Genomic DNA, 20,689 nt, shown 5'->3' with positions numbered 1-20,689 from the left:
TGGCTTCTTTTCTAAGAAATTAATTCCCAATGCCACCTATAAATCTATCAACATAGCCATCCTTACCTTTTATTTTGTAACAAAATTTTAAACACTTTAATGAAATAGGCATTTTGAATATTAAAGAAAAATTCTGGTACACAGGCAATAATTCTAGTGTTATCCACTAAAAAATTTTATATTAATTCAAGTCAGAAAAACATTAGGCTAACATATTTTTTTCATTGTAATGATGAAAAGCTTTTAATTTTTTTTAAGTGTGCTTGGATAGCTAATTCAGGACTTAAAATAATTAAATATACACATAAATTATAGTTTTTTAGTTAAAAAAATCCTTAAGCAAGGGATTTTAAATTTGTGTTTAAGTAGCACAGTGCTATATCAATCTAAGAATCCACAGTATGAACAGACTTAGAATGGCAATGTGTCCACAAAGTAAGTATTTTAAATGTTCCAATGTTACTTACTGAATTAATGCATGAAATCGCTCAAAGCCAAGCTCTTCGACAGCCAAGGCAGCTATACATAAAAGACACTTTTCAGCACTACACATGGCAAATAAATGACACAAGATACACACAGCAGGCTGTAAATACTTTCAAGCAATAAAAAAATTTCCCTATTTCTTTTATTCCCTTAAGATTCTGTTTAGTGTCTACTATAACATGAATTTATATTTCAATGTCTTAGTTACAATGGTTATAACTAAAATGGATATAATACTGAGAATGTAGAAGGGTAAATAACAGACATTTATTTTCAATTCAGTTACACTAGGACATTTTATAAAAAAGGAGAAACTGATGACAATCAGTGCTTCATACACCATTGTCATGTGCCCTTCACTTTCAAATTATCTTTCAGCTTATGGTTCCAAGTAAAATCATCAGCTTCCTCCTTTATAATATAAGATCTTTAAGTTTAATGCTTCATTATTAAAGAAAAGTTTATAAAAAGGCATAGCACTGAAATTACACAGGTTCAACAACAGCTTTAAGTTTGTTTCTGTATTTAAATTCGTGTAATTGTTGAGAAGTTTTCAGTAATGTAGATTATACTATTAATATAGTACAAGTATAAATTTAAAATATCCAAGAAATCAAAGAAAGAATTTTAATCAAAGGTGATGCTTAAATGCTTTCCAAGTGCCAGGTCTGACCTCCTTTAATCATTATATGGACCCTCTGTTCTCCATTTTACAGAAGAGGAACATGAGGTACAGAGAAGACTTCTCTCAAGAACATATAGCTGAGATTTAAACTCAGTCTTGGCTCCTAGAAGATAAAGTCTTTCAAAATAACTGAATACAATGACTACTTTTTCACAATGAACAATTTTAGAATTTTATAAAGTGAATCTTAATAGCTTAAAATATACATTCTTGTGAATTTGGGAAATTGATTCATTATGAGTTCAAAATTTTAAAAATTTCCTGACAATTTAAAAATATTACATTATGCTAGCTTTACAAAGCACAGTTTTAATTTTCAAATGTTTCAAGTAATTTTTAAAAAATCTTTAGAAGGCCAAATGGATTAATTTAAATAATCTTTAGGTTTATATGGGAAACAAACTGAAATTGAACCCAAGTATTCACTACTGCAAACAAGTGTGCATTACCAACAAGCCAAAAATATACACACCACATAAGCCAATGAAATTAATGTTTGTATAGAATGTAATATTAATGAAGGAGAAAACACTTCACATTTGCAATTTTAGGATAAATTAAAAAATCTAGACTACTTTTTCCAAAGGGCTTGATTATCACAATAATTTTACTAGGTATACTATTCAAGTGGACATAAAGATAGTAATTTAGAGAAAAAAGGCAAGCAAAATAAAAAGCTTAGCAGGCAGGGATGGTGAAAAATAAAACACAAGAAGAAGAGAACTGGGAATAAAGAACAGGTAAAAATAGATTGTTATATGGAATAAAAATTTTAATTTAAATTCAGTTCATTATCTAAAGTAAGCTCTCAAATTTTCAGTTAACAAAACAGTTCAAATGTATACAAAATTTAAAATGGAGTTCAGATATGGTTTTATGTCATGTCAACTTAATGAGGCACAAAGCAAACTGGAAAATTATTGTAGCCTGTCTTTTGAAGGGGAATTCAATATAATGCCCACTTAAATTAGTTACTAAAGTAGCAAACCCCGTGCATGATAAGGGCATATAATCAGGGCAGTTTAACCTATCACTATAGGATGCATAGCAGAATCCATGGTGAGCACACAGCATATTTTTAAGATCCTAATGAAAAATATCACATTAAAAAGTGCTTTAACAGTTTCTCATATAATTATAGACTGACTTTAAGTATATTTTCCTTAGAATGCCTTTTAAATAGTTTAATTATTCTCCTCTCAAATTTTTAATATCCTAACTGGAACTATTAAACATGCTTACATGCAATCTGGTGAAAGGTAGAAAATATTTCAAAACCAATATTAATTGATATGTTTTACTATAATCCTTGTGAATATTTTCAACTTGTCTTCAAATGTCATTATCAGCTGTAAAAATATTAAGTTCTGTTGGAAAGGGCCCAAAAAGGGACATCACTCAACTGTCTAAATTTTAAAAATTATTCCTTGCAAATGTACTATTAGAATTTCCCAGATTTAAGTCATTTTAATTGCACAGGTGAGAGAAAGAAGACAATGACAACACATGGACATTTTAGTCCAGGAGGCAAAGGTGCCTTACAACTAATCCTATATGGAAGGTAAGATGTCTCTAGAAGCAATTAAAATTTACTTTCTAAAAATAAAGCATCAAATTTTATTAAATAAGTTCTATAGAGATGACAGTAAATGGAATGCATTACATGTAAAATAAGTCACTTATCTATTAGAAGCATTTATCAAAAATCACCTATTAGTTTATTCCTCAATTGCGAATCAGAAAAGCAACTCTTATGTAATCTAGTTTCCATACACGAGAAGAATCCATCCATTACAGTTTTCAGGTCAATCACATAAAAATTTTTAAAAGCTAAACGCCACAGAATACATACTTTGTAGGAAAAAGAATAGCTGTATGAAAAACTTTAGAAATAATTAAAATTACCTTAAAATAATCCACATATATAACAATGACCAAAAAGTTTGGGAGCAAAAAAACAGCATGTAATTAAGAAAAAATATCCCCATCTTTGCTCTAGAAAGCAGCTAACGAAAAGAAATGTACTGATATCAAATGTCTCCTTTACTTTCAATGCTTAAAGAATAACATTAAGGCATTTGAAATTAAAGTATACAGATTTTTGTTCTTTTAACTTTCTTAATAAGAGTTCTGAAGCTCAAGGGAGATTGCTGTCAAGCAGAAGTTATCTATAACTTTAAAAGATTATTATGAGATAATTTTTTTGCAAAAATATATCTACTAGTAGTTAAAATCAAAAGGTAAATAGAAAATATTAAATTGATTTATTAATTAAGCTTTGATTAGAAAAGATGTTATGAAATTTAAAAAATATTTTCTTCAAAAAGTTCAAGTTTCATTAAAACAAAAGCATAAGAAGTTATTTCAGGAAATAAAAATGTATCTTACAAGAATGTTCCACTTGGCAACTAGACTCTGCAGGACTCCCAGAAATACTAGCAGTTTCCTCAGTTGTCCTTCCTCTTAACCATGAAACCAAGCAGTATGATCCAGAGTTGTCACAACAAGCACTTTCTAAAATATCACATAAGGTATGACAAAGAAGTTCCTTCTGCTCGTCCTCTAAAAATAATCAAAGTATAAGTTTAATAGCTTTTTCAGAAAAAAAATCCCATGACGAACAACAATAGTAAAAATGTTTTGATTTAATAATGAAAATCAAATATTTTAAGAATGTGGAAAATCCAAGAATAACAGATGGTAAATTATTCTATGGTGTGCTTTAGGATCAAAACATCATCACTTTACATACTATCATTGATAGAAAAAGTCCTGAAAAATGCAGAATTAAACATTATGAATATGCCACTTGGAATAATCTGATTCTGATCATGCTTCTGAAGCTGCAAATGTAGCATTTAACCTGAGGTTTCCTCTACTGCAGAACCAAGCACAACCATCAAGGCCTGTTGAGACCTCTATTTTTATCCTTTCTTCTGAATTTTAATGTCTTATCATCTTATCCCACAGGAATAAGAAAAATGAGGTAACACATTGTCAGCAAATATAAGACCATAATTCATTACTTTAGCAGAGGCCATTGTGGTTATGCTATATAATACATAAGTTACTGACACTATATTGTAGTGATTTGAGTATGAGAACACACAGACCATTTCTCTCTGAACCTTAGCCAACCCTGCCTTTCTCAAGCTGTGTTACTTTTCAGAAGTAGTACAATTTTCTGAAACTTTCCAATAAAGGGGATAAGCTGTATACATATTCAATGACCCAGGAGCTTTCTGTTTCTCCTAATGAATTAAACTGTCTTTAAAGACAGGAACTGTGTCATCTACTTTATAATTATTGAAGCCTTTCTGACCTTTATGACAATGCTTTACAAGTTTGTATCAAAGTGAATATATTTTAGTACAAGAAGTACAAATTTTATTAATAAAAATTTGTTAATGAAAATCTCTCTTAAATAGGTTTACTAAAATTTTGCATTTCAGAAATCAAAGTATATATGTATATAAGTATGACAACTTAACTCTTAAATTCAAAATCATTAGTACAGTCTATGGTCATGGTTTGGAATGGAAGCTGTTATGTCCTTACATACAAAACTTCGATCATAATATATCCTACCTTCTCCAGATGTTATTGTGAGGTTCACATGAAATTGTGTAAATGAAGGAAAGATCTTTATAAACTGTCAAGTGGAATGCAAATGTTTGTTATTATCAGGTAGTACTACAGATCTGATTTAATCATATTGCAGATGCTATTAGAGCCCCATTTGCAATTCAACTGAGAATTATTTGCAGTATTTGCATTGTGTAAGGCATTATACCAAAAGATGCAGGGATGCAAATATAATTCTGAGCTGTCGACCAGAGCTAAATAAGACAAAATATAAAGGCCATAATGATCTTTATTTATGGTATACTATCATCACAAAGTTCTAGGAATTGTATGTTTTAGCAAGAGGCCAAAGGTTTTTCTCTGTCATACTACCCTGTCTTTTATCTCTTAGTTATTAGAAAAATCAAATTTGGAAATAAACAGCTTAAAATTTGGAGTTGCTATTCATGAAACATTATAAAAAATAAACCTCAGGAAAAAAACTCCCACTGATAATTTACTTTTTAAGATAGATAATTTTAATTAAAATATTGATGATGAATGCTGCATAGATCTTTTTTAAAATAGAGGATGGAATAAAAGTTTTAAAAGATGGCTGTTATACCTGAGCAATTCCGCCAAGATGACTTCTCAGAAGAAAACAGGAGCTTCTTCAAAAGAAATGCCTTTATACAATTAAAGCATGAATTAGAATGCATTATAAACATACCTCTTATCATTTTATTTTTTAAATGGGAAAAACTAAATTGCCTCTCCTTCTGATCTTTTGAATAGTTCTGTAAAAATTTCAAGTGATTCCCCTTCACATTCAACAGTAAGTGCACGGTTATTTACTAGGAATATACTACTATGAATTTGATTCTAGATATACATTCCTCTCCAATACATATTTTCTCCTATGAAGAATAGACTCAAATAATAGACACATAATTAGAAATTACAAAATTTCTGTTCCATTTACTAAGTGAGGGCCCTACAAAACCAGGAACAAGTCTACATTTCCCTTAGATTCTTTGGGATAAAAGAAATCTAAGCACAAAGTGGTCCTGTTATCTCTGTCTTATCTGTGAAATACCACTATTAGAGTTATCAATTAATCATAAGGAGCTCTCCTAATTTACGGGTTTAACTCAAAAATCTATAAGATTTGAAAGCAAAAACAAACTGGTTTCTGATCTTTTCCTTCAATAAGTCAACTGAATTGGTTAGTTTACAGAAAGCATCTGAGTGCAGTAAAGATTTTCCCTCTCATAGTTCACCTGACTTGCTTAAAATACATCTATTGAATCTGAATCTGTAAAGGGCAGATCCCTTTAAAGATACTATGACGATTCACACTCACATGTGTTTGAAAGCATTAGAAAAACAGTCTGAAGATTGCTTTTAGTTAGATTTGAATCCTGGTTCTATTACTTTACTAAAAATAACGGTGTACAATCTTTAGAACGTTGCAGTGAGGATTCTAGGAGAAAATTTATGTAATACTCTCAGCACAGTACCTGGCACCTAATGAGCTGCTGATTTAAAGACAATTAACAATAAAACTAATATTCAATAGCATTCACATAGCAATAAAACCTACAGATACTACAATCAAGTTTTTCTGAATTTTCCCAAAATGACAACCACCATAAAATGGATTAATATAACTACATTACAAAATTTTGGAAGTGAGGTGAAGACATCCACTAATACAACCACTGTTGCCACTGTGATGCACACAGTATTTCTTTATGGTCTTTTCCCCACACTTGTTTTTACAAGTGAGAATCATAATGGGCACATTGTTTTCTATTTTTCCATAGAAATTCATAAATATAATCTAAGTAGTACTTAAGTCTATCAAGCTGCCAAAATTTACTTCAAATCATTTTTCATTAGGTTGTTGCAATTTTTTGATACTATAAATATGATCTTATTCTTGAATTCAGCTTTTTCCATATGATTATTACTTTAACAAAGATTCACAGAAGGTACAACTACTAAAAAAAATCTGATTGATTCCAATTACAGTATAAAATTTCTTCCCAAAATCAAAGTTCAAATTTGTGTTAAATTTGTATCAGCTGGCAGTGCCTGAGTATGCTAGCATCATCCTACCTGCATATGCACTGGCAATTATAATTTCATATAATTTTAAAAAGTAGGTAATAGGCTCTAGTTACAATTTAATTTTCATTCTTTGGATTCTCAGCAGGGTTTTTTTGTGTGTGTGGGTGGGTGGGGGGGTTATTTATTTATTTATTTATTTATTTATTAGTCCAGTATCATCCTACCTGCTACAACTACATATTTATGTCCATTCCAGCACTGAGGTCTTCTATGTTTTTCTAACCAATTTTTACAAGTTCTTTCCATTAGACAATATACCCTTATTGCTAATGGTCACTGCAAATATTTTTTGAGCTTAAAGTAATCCTTCTGTTAAAACACTGACAATATATTACTCTATGATTAAACAATTCAAAGTATATTTGGTATATAGTATCAGATCTAAACTAATTTTCCTCCTCAAATTGCTAACAAGTCATATTGATGGCATATATATGAAGTTTCATTTTATTTCACCATTGATGTTTGGTTCCTTTTTAAAAATCATGGTATGTAATAAACTCAATAAACTGACAAATGAGGTAAGATTTATGATGAAGTTGTAGATTTGGTGCTGTTATCATGGTATTACTATGGTGCCAGAAAAACTAGTATCATATTCTAAATTTTATAGTCTAACTTAATAACTAGACTTAATCATTTATGTCAAACTCTTTTTTTTAATATTTAGTTGTCAATGGACCTTTATTTAATTTATTTGTATGTGGTGCTTAGAATCAAAACTAGTGCCTCACACATGCTAGGCAAGTGCTCTACCACCAAGCCACAATTGCAACCCCATCTGTCATTACTCTTAATGATTTAGTTTTGGTGTTTACATTGAAACACTAATAAAAAAAAAGTTATATTATTGTTTGAAAAGATTTGTGTGCCTCTTAAACTAAATCATGACCTCAAAAGTAGAGTGTATTTTCACATATTACACATACATGGAGTAACAACTTTCCATTTTTGTAGTTGTACATCAGAATTTTTAACATTACAGTTACCTTTGTTACATAAAATCACCCCACTTATAAAAAGAACTACCATCTGGATATATACTGAATTTTAAACTCCTGTGCATTTCTCCACATTCATAAACTTTTGCTAAAAATTTAAGGGTAGCATTACTGATCAAGAGGGGCTATGTTCATAAAATCTAATTTATATATAGACTATAAAAGCATCTCCAAATTCAGGCCCGGTAAGATTCTTACTAGTGACCAAAATATGCTTCACTCACTCAATACAACAGCTATAATCACTAACTTATGATTTAATTCCTTTTAAAGTATTCAGTTAATTCTGACATAAGAGTCAGACAATCACATCTTTCTTAATTTATAACTTTACTAATTCAACTCTATAGACAACTTCACTCTTTAAAGAAATAATGAGCTATAAGGACACATTTTGGAATTCATCATGAGGGAATTTTTTTCCTTTTTAGAAATACATTTTGTTTTTAATAATGTAAAATTATATGAAATATAATGTTTGAGATAAAAACTTACTTTGCAGCTGACAGTTCAGGAATATATTCTTTATACCCAGTGAGTAATAAATATATCACATTAAATATATATTTTAAAAACATGGTTAAAAATGTAAGCAATAAATTAGAGCTTCTTTTTTAACAATTCTAAAGTTGCAGTACTTTTCAGATATTGTAAACATTACCAGTAAACTGAAAATTCTTTAATAATGTTAGAATTTATAACAAATCAGTCTTTCAAATTAAAAAACATTCATATTTAAAATCAATGACATTTATATAAGCCCTACGGTGCAAAGACAATTTCTGAAACTGTTTGAAATCAGATGCTATGTTTATTTAGAAACGCCAAAGCTATAGCCTAAGTAGTATGTAATGCCAACATATGAATACTTTAAGTTTTAGGCCATGAAAATATTAACATATCTTCAACTTTTTCAGAAAATAATTTTTATACAAAGAACAAATGAAAACAGTATAATTACTGGTTATTTCTATGTAAGGCATAAAATGTTATTATTCAATAGGTTCTTTATATCATAAAAGTGTCAAGATCAATGATTCCTACATTTTTGAAAGTTGGGGAAGTTCTATTATTTTTCCTTGAAAGCAGAGAAGAAGCTACTGCTGTACACCATGCTCACCATGTTCTGAATTCATTTTTATTTTAGATATTTATAGAAATCTGTATGAGCAAAATAATTAACTGACCATGTCTCATAATTATATAGAGTACAGACATTAGAAAACAAAATGCCAAATATGAAACGTTTGAATATGTCCCTCTAAGGAGTTGGTAAAGTAGTCTATGTTACCTGAACGGGTGCAATAACAGCACAGGGGCCACCTTCAAACTGTTCTAATGCAGATCCCTCTGATTCACTAAACACAAACCCTAAAAATGAAAGCAAGTAGCAAAGATTAAAAATGTAATTCAAAAAGCAGCTAAACGAATTTTTCATGTACTTTGTTTAAAGAACAATCACTTATCAGAACAGCAAATACCTACATGTTAACAGGTACATTAGTTCTTCACTTTTGGGAGGATCAAAAAGCCCTTTGAAAAAAGCTATGCAATCAATGTTAGCCCTCCCAAATACACACAAGTGAATGTACACACATGCGTGCACACACATAATTTTGCACCTAGAGACCACTCTAGGAAGATGAAGTGTGCAACTGAATAAAAGAACACTAAATTTAAGTTTTAAAAATTTATTTGTTCTTTTTAGTTATACATGACAGTAGAATCCATTGTGATATAATCATACAAGTATCAAATATATCTTATTCTACTTAGGATTCTGTTATTGGGGATGGTCATGATGGTAGGATTCACTGTGATGTTTCCATATATGTACATTGGAAAATTATATCTGATTCATTCCACTGTCTTTCCTTTCCTATCTTTACTCCTTTCCTGCTTTTCCCATTGTCTCATCTACTGAACTTCTATTCTTTCCCTCACCCCTATTCACTTATTGTGGGTTAGCTTTTCACATATCAGAAAACATTTGACCTTTGGCTTTTTGGGACTGGCTTCTTTCACTAAGCATGATAGTCTCTAGCTCTACCCATTTACTGGCAAATGTCATAAAGTCACTAAATCTGACTTTAGTTTTTTATTTATTTTGTTGGGGAAGAAACCTAAGCACATGTTCTACCAGTGACCTACACCTTTAGCCCCTGATTTTTAAATTATTTAATTTATTCTAAGGAAGACTAGACAGTGTATTGAATTCCAACAGAATTTTTAGGACTCCTTCCAACCATATATTTTTTTTATTTCAATCTTTGAGTCACATTCTGTAAATTAATAATGGCATCATAGACGATAAATGTGATTATATTAGTTCTATCTTTATGTAAACATTATCCTACCTGCACTGATTGGTAGTGACTACAGAAGTTCTTCAGAGGCCCCTGAGCCAGAAGTCTGAAAAATCCAGTTATTTTCTAGATAACCTGGAGGTAAGCATTTCAATTTCCTAGGCCTGTTTTTATTCTTAAAATTCCACATGCTAGGAATCTATCAAAGTTCATTACTGATTACAACTTGGTCATTCACTCTAGGATATATTCATAAATGTTACAATCATTAGTCTTGAGAAAACAACAGTCCAGAGAAGACAGACATGCAAATAGAAGATTACTAAAAGGAATAAGTTAATGTTGTAACAAGAGAATGAAGAAAGTGCCTTGGCTAAAGAATGATACAATATATTCTGCCTGAATCAAGTCATAAAAGATAAGTTTGAGAATGATCTTGAATAAGACTCTGGTGGGGGAAAAAGGATAAGCAAATGAAATTTAGTTAAAATATTATTTATTAAAAGAAAAAGCATTGTAAAAGCTGGAAATTTTATGAATCATAGGGAAATTTAATGTAGCTAAAGGGTAGGATGGGGTAGGCTGGAGGAGAGGGCAAATGGGAGGAGCTGAAGATGACAAGAGGTTTGAACTGCAAAGGACCAAACCAGTATTCGACCAGGCAAGACTTTCTAGTAGTTGCATGATCACTCAATGTTTTTCATGTTTGCTGAAGAACCAGAACGGGATAAGGTTGTTTCAAGAGCCCTAATAAAAGCCAACCTAAAAAAAGCAACATTCATGTGGAGAAGAAAAACTATTTTAGACAATATTTGGGGCAAAATTAAGATTTGGTTGATGTGTAAGATAATTAAAATTAAGTTTTGATTAGTATGTGTAAGTGGAGCAAAGCCTTGGTATAGAAGAAATTAGAACTGTCTCTGAGGTTTCTAGTTTAAGATGGTGATAACAATTCAAACAAGACATACTCATTCCTTTCTACCTTCTCTCTTCCTTCAGTCTCTCTTCTAAGCAGCATTTAAATGTGTATCTCACATTTTACAAAAGTCTTTAAGATTCTACCAAAAACTCCAGCCAACACTTCCTTATTTTTGTTCTCTCAAAGCTCCCCAACTAAATATAGTATCTCACTTGTCTTATCTCACATGTTATTCAACTCACACCAATCTGGTTTTTTAACCTATGATTATACCAAAGGCATTCTCACCCAACATTCATCAATGTGACCAATACAGGCTATTTTCCAAATCTTACTTAACCTCTCAGAGAATCACCTCAAATGCTTACTAGAACTTCTGAAAAATCATTGTTCTTTGAATTTTGGTCCCTCTTGTTCCATGTTTTCTTTTTTCTATTTCTTCTCAGTCTCTCAGATCAGCTCTTTTTAACTGTGGAAGGCCCCCAGGTGCAAGCATTAGGATCTCTGCTCTTTTTCCTATACATTCTACCTGGGCTATTTCATCTATTCCCTGCATTTCCATTACTGCGAGTAACCAGGTAGTCCCCAAACATAGCCTGGTTTAGAACTCCAGACACAGAGTCTAAATTATATGGTCGTGTATACTGGCTTCTGCCCATCTCTCCTCCTTCACCCCAGACAGTTCTCCCTTTTTAGACTCCAAATATGCTGGGCTTCTTTCAGGTCTTCAAATATTCCATTTTTCACCCTCTGTAAATGATGTTTCTTGGCTTGAAACACGTGCTAACCTTTCCTCTAAAAAATTCTGATTTCTTTTAGGCTTCATCCTTTGGTTCAGGGATCCAGAATAATCTCGAGCATGTACATTTCAACTGCCATAATTTCTTACCTAAAATACTATTAAAATTTTTCAAATAGATCTTCCACTTCCTCTCTATCTCCTTAAATCACATCTATTCCATCTATTCATCAGAGTTTCCAGAATACTTTAGAAATAAAAATTAGATTTTGTCACAATCTGCTTCAAACATTTCAATGACTTCTCAATCTAATTAGAATAAAATGCAAACTCCTTTTAATAGTTTAAAGACTCAGGATGATCTACTAATCCAACCAGCCCTCAGTTCACTCTTTCATTCTCTGCAATGACCTTCAATCTTTAGAACATCCCAAGGTCTTTTTCTGGGGCTTCTATGCTTGCTGTTCTCTCTGCAGGAAATGTTCTTTCCCCTACTCTCTTCTCTAAATCATTCTTATTCTTCAGGACCTAAGTCAACCCCTCAAAGAAATATTTCCTATCTAAGCAGTCTCTCTTATCATCCTCCAGCACAATGATTATTTACTGTAATCTGAAATTATATTGTTTATTTATTCATTGTCCACTTTACCTTATAGGTATTTTGACCATTTTATTGAACACTATTTTTCCACAGTATGATGTATTGCCATTACTCAATTAATGCTTGCTGAAGTTTTCAAAAGGAAGATAATGGGGTGGGGGCATTGTTTCTATGAAGACAACATTCAGTTTCAAAAAATGTGAGACTTTTTAGCAACATTTAGAAGTAGTCTAGAGCTCAGAACAGAAGTTAGGATTAGAAAGAGCAATTACAATCTTTTAAAACATGTCAGTTAACGTGAATGAGCACACACACAAAGGTAATGAAGTTGGAAACATTAAAGAAGTGATCAAGGGCTGAGTCAGCAATGTAGACTGACAGATTAGAAAAATAAGGGTAAGAGAAAAACATGACAGGTTCTGGGAAGGAAAAAATCAGAAGCAAAGAGTAGTCAACTGTTATAAATGCTGCCAAATAAAGATAACCTCCTGGATTAAACCTTTCACTGTGGAGGGGGAGACTTGCAGTGCTGGAGAGAATAACCAAACTTTAAAGGATTGAAGTGTGATTCAAATTAGAAGGAAAAATAGGGAAAATAAGCTATTTGTTGAAAAAAATTGGCACAAGATAAAAAGGATGATCCATTGAAGGGTGGTTGGATAAAGAATTACTATTTTTATAGACTGAGGGTATGTGTTATAAAAAAGGCAGGGAGGCACGAATATGATTTATATGGGCAAAAGCAAGTCTAAAGACTGCAATTCTTAAAAGAGCTGAAAAAAGTATAATTTGGTAGTTGTGGACTAAAGACAGATTCTCAAATATAGTTCACAGATCCTCTGGAAGTGATGCTTTCAGGGGGCTCCCTAGAGGTTAAAATAGTTCCTGTAATATAATATTAAGATATTATTTGTCCTTTTAACTTTGTTGACATTCACAGTAATGGTACAAAAGCGAAGAGGGTTAAACTGCTTGTTCATTAGCATATATCAAGGCAGTGCTATCAAAATGTACTAGTAATTTTGTAGTAACAAATACAACCATACACATAGTCAAATTAACTTAAGAATGCCCTGAAATAGTAAAAACAGCTAACTTTTTAAAATCAGGCCCTTAATGCAATCTCTTTAGTATTATGTGTGACAAAATGGAAACTATCCATAAAGCAATTCTGCTATCTACAAAGTCTGATGGTTTAGAGTTACCTCAAGGAAAAGTACATGGGTAATTTTTAGAATTGCAAACTAACTTTGCTACTTTCTTAAATGAGTGCTGGTTTCAGGATTTCTGTTGCTATTGCTGTTTGTGTGTGTATATGTGTGTGTGTGTATGTGTGTATGTGTGTGTGTTTAGTTTGAAGAACCAGCAATAAAATACAATTACTCAGACATAGGTTTCTGATACTTTCTCATAAATAAATTAAGTTAGTGTGGCAAATTAAGGAAAATAATTGGCAGTATTATTGTAAGAAAATTTCAAGTTTTCAAGCAATACCTGGGAAACTATCTATAAGTGTGAATCTAACAGTTTCTCAAAGCTTAAAGAATTCTCTGATGAGTGGTGATTATTGTGAAGTAAATACATTCAAAAGGTTGTCATAACCAATAGACCAATAATTTCCAAATGAATCCATTGGTACAAATTAGTGCACAGGCAAGAGATCCAGTCAAAGTACAAGACAATCAATGGATTTCAATTTAACTGAGTAGGAAAAGTTCATTGTTGCAGTTTCAGATTCCAGATTGCAAACAATTTCAAAGACTATTGCATGTTCAGTTTTGGTGTGGTATCAAATAATATCAATGGTTATTATAAAAGGCCAATACATAACTTGTTCAATTACATATCTGTGAAGCTGAGTTTTCTGCATAACTTCAATCAAAACAACAAATTGGGACAGACTGAACTGGGACAGCGAATGTGAGAATGCAGTCATCCAGCAAGCTGGACACTGGAGAGATTTTTTAAAATGCAAAAAATAATCAGGGGCTTATTAATTTTGCATTATTTATATTGAAGCCCTCAATATTTTTGAGTGAGCTCAAAAAATTTGAAAGTTGGTAGCTTACAGATGAATTTCAGAAGGCTTCTAATTTAAACATGGGCAAAGAAATGAACAGATGTTATTTATTGAAAAGTGAGGGAAATGAGAAGGGTAGAGAATTGAGAGAAATGTTTTCTGAAAAGCTAACAAGGATAAAGAACTAAGTAGTAGCAAGGACTCAACTTGAACTTAATTACATTTGTATTAATGCTGGACAATTTTCTCCAGCAATACACAGTTGACTGAGAGTTAGATAAGAAGATAAATGCAGAAGTGGAAATTGGTAAGGAGATGGGAAAATTTAGCAAGGCCAAGTGTAACTAAAGGTGTTAGTTACTGCATTAAGACAATCAAATTCAAGGTGCAAATTAGAAACAAGAGGTGAAATCAACAGGCCTTTGTTGTTTGCCCAATGGGAATAAGGAAAGGACCTCTGGTGTTGTACATCTTAAGTGCAGACAAAACAAACAGGCTCTGCTCAACTTTCTGTGTATGTGTGTGAATTATTAATGGACTCTAACCTTCCTTAAAACTCTTAATAATATAATGCAATTTTCAGGATCCATGGGTGGAGCTGATAGTTCCAACTACATTGTAATGAATCACTTTTATACTTTGGCTATTAAAACACCAAGGAGAGAATTCTAGGTAGATATGCTTTATATAAATTCGGTTTAATTCCAGTATGTATATTTGAGTGTATTAATTGATAATTAAATAAATTTTCAAAAACTGTAAATGCTATTAAAGCCAAAATTGAAATGAAGTTAGCTAAATAGAAATTAAGTATTTTATGCTTCAACAAGACTATTTCAAGTAGGCTTTTAAAAGATTTTGAGTTTGAACTTCCTAGGACACTGAGCTACTTTTCTTGTCAAGGGTTTTCATACTGACATTATATCCTAGTTTTAAAAGGAATTAACATATTACAAACTGTCTTTTTTTCTGATGAGATCTGAAATGACCCATTTAACCACTGATTATATTATGCAATTTTATATCACAATATTATAAACCACAGAAAAGTCTGTTCTTTATAATTAAACCTAAGCCATGAACCTCTGCAGTTTTTCAGTCTCAGTTTCATGACTTATTATACACTATACATTACTCAAAACAGTTGATAACTGCATGGCCTCTATAATTCTCACATTCCATGTAAACATGACTGTAGAAAGACTTTTTGGACTACTACAAGCTTAGATGATCTTGTTTAAGTCATATATCTGAATTGGACCTTATTTTTCTTATCAAAAAATATGAGGGCAACTATACTTGTCTTCTATTATCTTTCAAGGTTGTAAGGGTTAAATAAATTTTCAAAAACTGTAAAGCATAATGTAGAAATATGATGCTATGAGACACTTCAAAGTCTTTTAATAAAAAAGAATACGTTAGGGGCCAGGGCTGTAGCTCAGTGGCAGAGTGCTTGTCTAGCATGTGTGAAGCACTGGATTGGATCCTTAGCATCATAGAAAAAAATAAAACACAAACAAATAAAGGCATGCTGTCTATCTACAACCACACAGAAAAAAAATTTAAAATAATACACTATGTGTTAAAACTATCAAGGAATTAATTTTGTCATATGTGCTTATAAATTAATTTTAAAAATCTGTTAGATGAAATATGACTTAGGTGTACTGGAGAAAGGAAAAACTATACTTAAATAAAAGGCTTCCAACAATAAAATATTTGAAATAATGTTATCCATAGCATTATACTTACTTTAAGGGGAAAAATTAATGATACTGATATATCATTTTATTACTTTAAAATAATACTGAATTCCTTTGTAATAATTCCCAATCAAATTTGAACCCAAAGGAATTACCTCTTAGTACTTTTCATACTTACATTTTCAACTTACCCCTCGCTTTTGTTACTTTTTTTTCATTTTATGTAATATTGTCCCCAATATTGAAAACCTAGAACTCTAATTTCAATCAAACACAGCCCCACCTCCCCAACACCTGCCCTCTCACCCCCCAAAAAAATCCCCAAACATGGAACTGCTATAAATAGCAAAATTGTTTTTCCCTTTCTGGCTAATCTTCACATGGAACAAGGAAACAACAAAGCTTGGAAGGAGGGAGAAATAGTTTGAGCATTTATAATATATTTATAATATAGATTGGCAATTGGAAAATTACAGTCTTCATATGTTTTATAAATGCAGTATGGCTGCTTTTGCTACAAAAGTATTGAGGAAAAGGACATTAACCCTTTATAGAAAAAGTCTGCCAAATTTGAAAGTTAATTGTTTTTATTTATAACACCAATTCTGCTGTTATTAAATCTAGTTTGTTTTGGTTCTACTGGAATTTTTCAATATGACCGCTTTCTACCATCTACATTACTATTTTCCTAATCCAAACCACCTTTCCCCTGAATTACTGCAGTTGTTCATTTTCTGACTTTATTGCCTAACTTAATCCACTAGAGTCTATCTTCAAGTACAGTAACCAAACAATGCCTTAAAATCTTTGTAGCTCTGAACTATCTTATAACATCCATTTCATTCAGAATAAGAGCCAAAGTTCTTACAATGCCCTAGAAAGCTATGACTTGGGCCCTATTATTTCTTCACTCATCTTTTATTGCCTTCCCTCACCCTCTCCAGCCACACTCACCTCTTTTCTGGTCCTCAAGCAACAGGCAAGGTATATTATGCATTTAGTCTTTTAGGACAACCATTTCCTCTGCCTGGAACACTTTCTTCCTATGTCTGCATGACTACTAGATCATTGACTTCAAATGTTTGTTTAAATCTCATCTTAAAAGTTAGAGCCATTCAGGACAATCCACCCGGAATTCTCTATTTTTTTTTTTACCATCTATATATGCTTAACTTATGTTTATTTTCCCTCATAATCTATTAAGTCTCAATTTCAAGGCCCTGAAACTCTGGTTTAATTTGTAGAAAGAAAAGAATGAATGATACTGAAGAACTAAAGAAGTGAAAAATGTTTTTCCTTATAAAGTACTATAGGCAATTTTAGCAGAAAGGAAATGGAGTACAGGAAACATTTAAAAGTTAAAAAAAAAAAAGCCAGCTTCAAGCCTCTAAGTGGCTTCTTGTCTTCCAAATAAAAACAAAACCCTACCCATTTTATAAAAATGAGATTTTCAGTAAAGAGTTATCTAAAAATGTAAAGACAACTATGTGTCACTCCTGCAGCATATTATTTTGGGCAGACATATGAAAATAATTTAACTCGACCAATAAATATAATCTCACATGATATAACTAGATGTAACTTTGTATTTATCCTATATATTTTACCCTTATATCGTGCTTCCAAAGGATTGAGACTGCAGCTGTCAAATCAAAACACTGTTACTGACTACAAAATAAAGCCAAGGTTGATGTCACATTACTAATGCAGCAGTGTCTTGTGCCTATTCCCACATTCCCAAATGACTTCCACAGCAAGACTTAGCAATGACCTCTAAGAATGACAGAATTAATACAACAGTCGACATACACAACCAAGAACAGCACCTGACTCAGAGATGATGACTTAAAATATATGTTTGGTTGCCTTAAAATACTGACCAATGGAAGACCTTGAAGAATTAGATATCCACAATAAAAATAACCACTTTGGTGGAAAAAGTCCCTTATTTCAAAATAATCTGAACTGAACTAATTTTTAATCTTGTTAAGCAACTTCCACCTAACTAAAAGTTGGCTGGAAGAGCATTCTACTATACCATTATAAATTCCTATTTAAAATAACAATTATACATCAAATAATTTCTTGTAACTGTCAGGGCAAAATCAATGTGATCTTGGGCCTAGTTCACAATCAAATGCTTTTTAATTTTATTTAACAATGACTATCATTTACAGAGTATTTACTATATATTAGATATTGTGCTAAGTGGCCAAATATATTTACATGGCCTTTAATCCTCATAACAACCCTTTAAAGTTGACACTGCTATCTGCATTTTTACAGAGAAGGCAACTGAGGCTTAAATAATTTAAATAGCATGAACCTAGAACCTAAGCACATGCAAAGACTGTTCTCTTAACTATTACTAGAACTGTCTCCCTAAAATTTTCTTCAAATTTCACAATGTAAGCCAAGTTGAAAATTACCTTCTTCTACATTGTAGAATACTTAATAAATGTTGACTGATTACAAAGTAACATTAATCTGCAAATGCAGGTGTCCATGAATTTACAAAATATTGGTTAGCTGACATAACTGTATAAAAAGAGCTAAACTAAATACATCTGTTTAGAAACTCAAAGCAAAATAATAAAATCAGAGCTGTTGGGAGTTAGATATGAAATTCATTCCTTCATGACTCATTTTTCTCATTTGGAAAACTAGAGTGTAGGCTAAGTAGTCCAATTTACTGTAATAAATCATCTTAACTTTACCAGCTCTAAAACAGGCATATCTAAAAGAAGGGATGACTTCTTCAATTCTGATTTTTTTGTTACAAAACATACATTTTGAAGTAGGGATTTTTACTTACTATACCAAAAATTCGCCCAAATCTTCTGAGGTGTTCTCTAAATAATAATAATGTTTTACATACATACATACATTACTAGTGACTCCAAAGGCTATACTCTTCACCTCACCATAATTTAAGTCACCTTAGTAAGGTGTTATTTTACTATCAGGACTTAAGAATTCGGGACAACTACTAGTATAAAGGGTCCAGCTCAGAGTCCAGAATAGTGCAGGAATTAAATGGTTATTTTTATTTCAATACTCTTTGTTTTATTAAGAATTTTTACATATGCAAAACTCTTGTCTGGATAACATTAGAACTGCACATTTAGTGCTGTGATCCACAGTCCTTTTCAAGTGTAACAGATACTATCAGATACTAATAGATACTATCTCAAAACCGGGAATACTTTGGGCCAAGAGAAAACTTTGTAGCAAGCACCCTTCTGTTTATATTGGAAGTACCACGCCTAATCACGTATATAAAATACAAACAACAAAACTGCTTTCTGGTTTAGCCGCCTTAACTGTCCTGTGGACTCCCCGCCCTCCAAAAATAGACCAAACACAGATAACATACACCTCCTTCGGGAGCAAAAACAGATCAAAGACCAATAAAATAAAACTGTTACAGGGTAAAAATCCAGAGAACCACAGCACTGAGAAACCGACAAGAGGCAAAGGGCTCACTTTCCTTGTCACACACTGCATCCCAGCAAGGGACCACCCGCCCCTTCTCTCCAGCTGAAGGGCAACTCGAAGGGTGGAAGAGGCTCTCCAGCAGGCAGCTGTAACCCCTCTCCTACTCAACCTCTTCCCCACAAAGCAAGTGGGCGTTTTTAGAAAATTCTGTTTCAGCGCTGAGCATGGGTAGTGGGATAGGGTGCGGGGCTCGCGAGGGTCTGGAGCGAAGGGCGTCACAGCTAGACTCTCACAGGGCAAAGGAAGAGGGGCTGGAAGTGAGAACCCAGTCAGGGTACCTTGCGTCCAGCGGCAGAAGATGGTATCAGAGAGACCGGGGCTGCTCTTGGTGCCCCACACCAGCTCCATCAGCTCTTTAGTCAGTTCGGACATGATGGGGTACCGGCGGGCGGATCTTTGCTTACAGGACTCCTGCCCCGGAACATAGGGAAGGGGCGACTTCGAAGACAAGGAGCTTCGGGACGGCAAACGAGCTTGAAGGTTAGACAGCAGAGAGGTGAAAGGCGGCAGCGCTACTTGCAGGGACCGCGCCTGTCAAGCCGGGTCAGAGCCGCAGCTGAGAGTTTTCCGTACCGGAAGTGCGGCCGCTTCCGGCTCCTCTCTAACTCCGCCCCTCAAGCCCCAGGGCCTGGGAGTCACCCCCCCGGAAGCGGAAGTGGGGTGGGAAGACTTACGGAAGGGCACGGAGCGTGTCGCCGGCTATTTAAGCTGTCCGGAGCATTTTGGTGGTGCGGCGGCTTTTGTACTGTGAAGGCACTCCCGGGGAGGGCTGGAGGGTGTGGGCGGCTCTACCCATTTGGAACACCACCGCCACTTGGGCACGGTTTTGGCCTCGGCTGGCGAGTCAGGGCCATGAACTGTAGGGTGGAGAACATTCGCCCATTCCTTAAGATTTGTAATAGTAGTTACGCAAAACTAGCTCACGGTGAGGCTACATCCTTTCCTATATAGAGAGTGCGCAGCACGAGTAAAAGCCTTTCCTATCTGTTCCTAAACCATTTACTAACTGGAAATATCTGAAAAGCTATAGTATG

At 33.0% G+C, this 20,689-nt stretch overlaps 1 protein-coding gene across 5 annotated transcripts in view; it reads right to left on the bottom strand.

Moving 5' to 3' along the window:
* Mindy3 (MINDY lysine 48 deubiquitinase 3) overlaps positions 1–20,269 on the bottom strand; it is an 85,611-nt gene extending 65,342 nt beyond the window's left edge. Inside the window, exons 1-5 of one of the 5 annotated variants that reach the window (XR_005730330.2) lie at positions 19,934–20,269; positions 9,161–9,240; positions 5,361–5,421; positions 3,560–3,733; positions 468–519 (exon numbers count right to left, since the gene is read on the bottom strand). Coding sequence is in view for 2 of the 5 variants with exons in the window: in XM_005330866.5 (XP_005330923.1) it covers positions 468–519; positions 3,560–3,733; positions 5,361–5,421; positions 9,161–9,240; positions 19,934–20,027 (461 nt within the window). In the remaining 3 variants the exon portion in view is untranslated. Of the gene's footprint in view, positions 1–467; positions 520–3,559; positions 3,734–5,360; positions 5,422–9,160; positions 9,241–19,933 lie in introns of those variants that run through there. The other 4 variants (XM_005330866.5, XM_040276771.2, XM_078023364.1 and 1 more) reach the window with 4 other exon arrangements.
* Positions 20,270–20,689: the final 420 nt, after the last annotated feature.

The sequence above is a fragment of the Ictidomys tridecemlineatus genome, chromosome 10, assembly GCF_052094955.1.
Source record: "Ictidomys tridecemlineatus isolate mIctTri1 chromosome 10, mIctTri1.hap1, whole genome shotgun sequence".
NCBI classification, from domain to species: Eukaryota; Metazoa; Chordata; class Mammalia; order Rodentia; family Sciuridae; genus Ictidomys; species Ictidomys tridecemlineatus.
The sequence above is the reverse complement of the archived record's forward strand: the minus strand, read 5'-3'. Positions and strand labels throughout refer to the sequence as shown.